The sequence below is a fragment of the Arachis duranensis genome, chromosome 8 (genome assembly GCF_000817695.3).
Source record: "Arachis duranensis cultivar V14167 chromosome 8, aradu.V14167.gnm2.J7QH, whole genome shotgun sequence".
In the NCBI taxonomy this organism is placed as follows: Eukaryota; Viridiplantae; Streptophyta; class Magnoliopsida; order Fabales; family Fabaceae; genus Arachis; species Arachis duranensis.
Window position 1 is genome coordinate 10,606,996 of NC_029779.3, and position 944 is coordinate 10,607,939.

General features: G+C 29.8%; 1 protein-coding gene across 1 annotated transcript in view; it reads left to right on the forward strand.

Moving 5' to 3' along the window:
* The window catches only part of LOC107460726 (aspartic proteinase Asp1), a 3,713-nt gene that overhangs the window by 1,669 nt on the left and 1,100 nt on the right, over positions 1-944 (forward strand). The window contains exon 4 of the mRNA XM_016079115.3: positions 8-259. Coding sequence (XP_015934601.1) covers positions 8-259 — 252 coding nt within the window. The remainder of the gene's footprint in view (positions 1-7; positions 260-944) is intronic.

Genomic DNA, 944 nt, shown 5'->3' on the forward strand with positions numbered 1-944 from the left:
ATGGTAGGAGTGGATTTGATCAAACACCTTCTAAGCATCATCATTCCTCGCATATCAAAACGGCGGGGGGGTTTGGCCTTGGCAATGGCAAGACAAGCATTTTGTCTCAGCTTTCTTCTCTGGGCTACATTCGCAATGTCTTTGGCCATTGCTTGAGTTCCAAAGGAGGAGGTCGTTTATTCCTTGGTGATGATGATATTAAAACCTCCAAGACTCTTGTTTGGACACCTATCTTGCGCAGTTCCTCCTCCTCCAATATGTAAGGGTCACTGGGTCACTCACTCTATTTTAAAATAACCGTCTCATTAACTAAATGTTGTTAACTTGTTATTCAAAAATACTATTTTTTTTCCGCTAAAATTTGTTACTAAAATCAATTATCACGTATATTTGTGTGTTGTTTAATTCATTTTTTATGTTAATTTTATATTCTATCATGTATTTTATACTAATAGTTTATATTAGTGGCTCACATACCTAGCATTGTTGGTTATTATTAGAACATTTTTAAATAATAAAAATATTATTTACGTATTAAAATCAGTCATAATATATTTGGGTATACAAAAATGTTTGGTAATAAAAAAAAATTAGCTAAAAACAGTCATAACTTGTTGTATTTAGCATTCATTAATTATTGCGACAATTAATAAATGCTAAATAAGACAAGTTCTAGTTGTTTTTTTTTGTCTCCATAACATTACCGTTGTGTATAAATATTACGGAAATGTTTGGTAACCAAAGAAAATTAGCCAAAAACATCTATAACTATTAAATAAAATTATTCCTCGATTTAGATTATTTAAATGAGGAGTGCTATGGGACAACAAATTTTGTGATTTGTATCTATTAATTAGTCATTATTAATGTTTTTAATAATGTGAGATTACTCACTTTTTTTATGGTTAAGTGTTGATCAAATTTTAATAAAAGTATGGATCCCT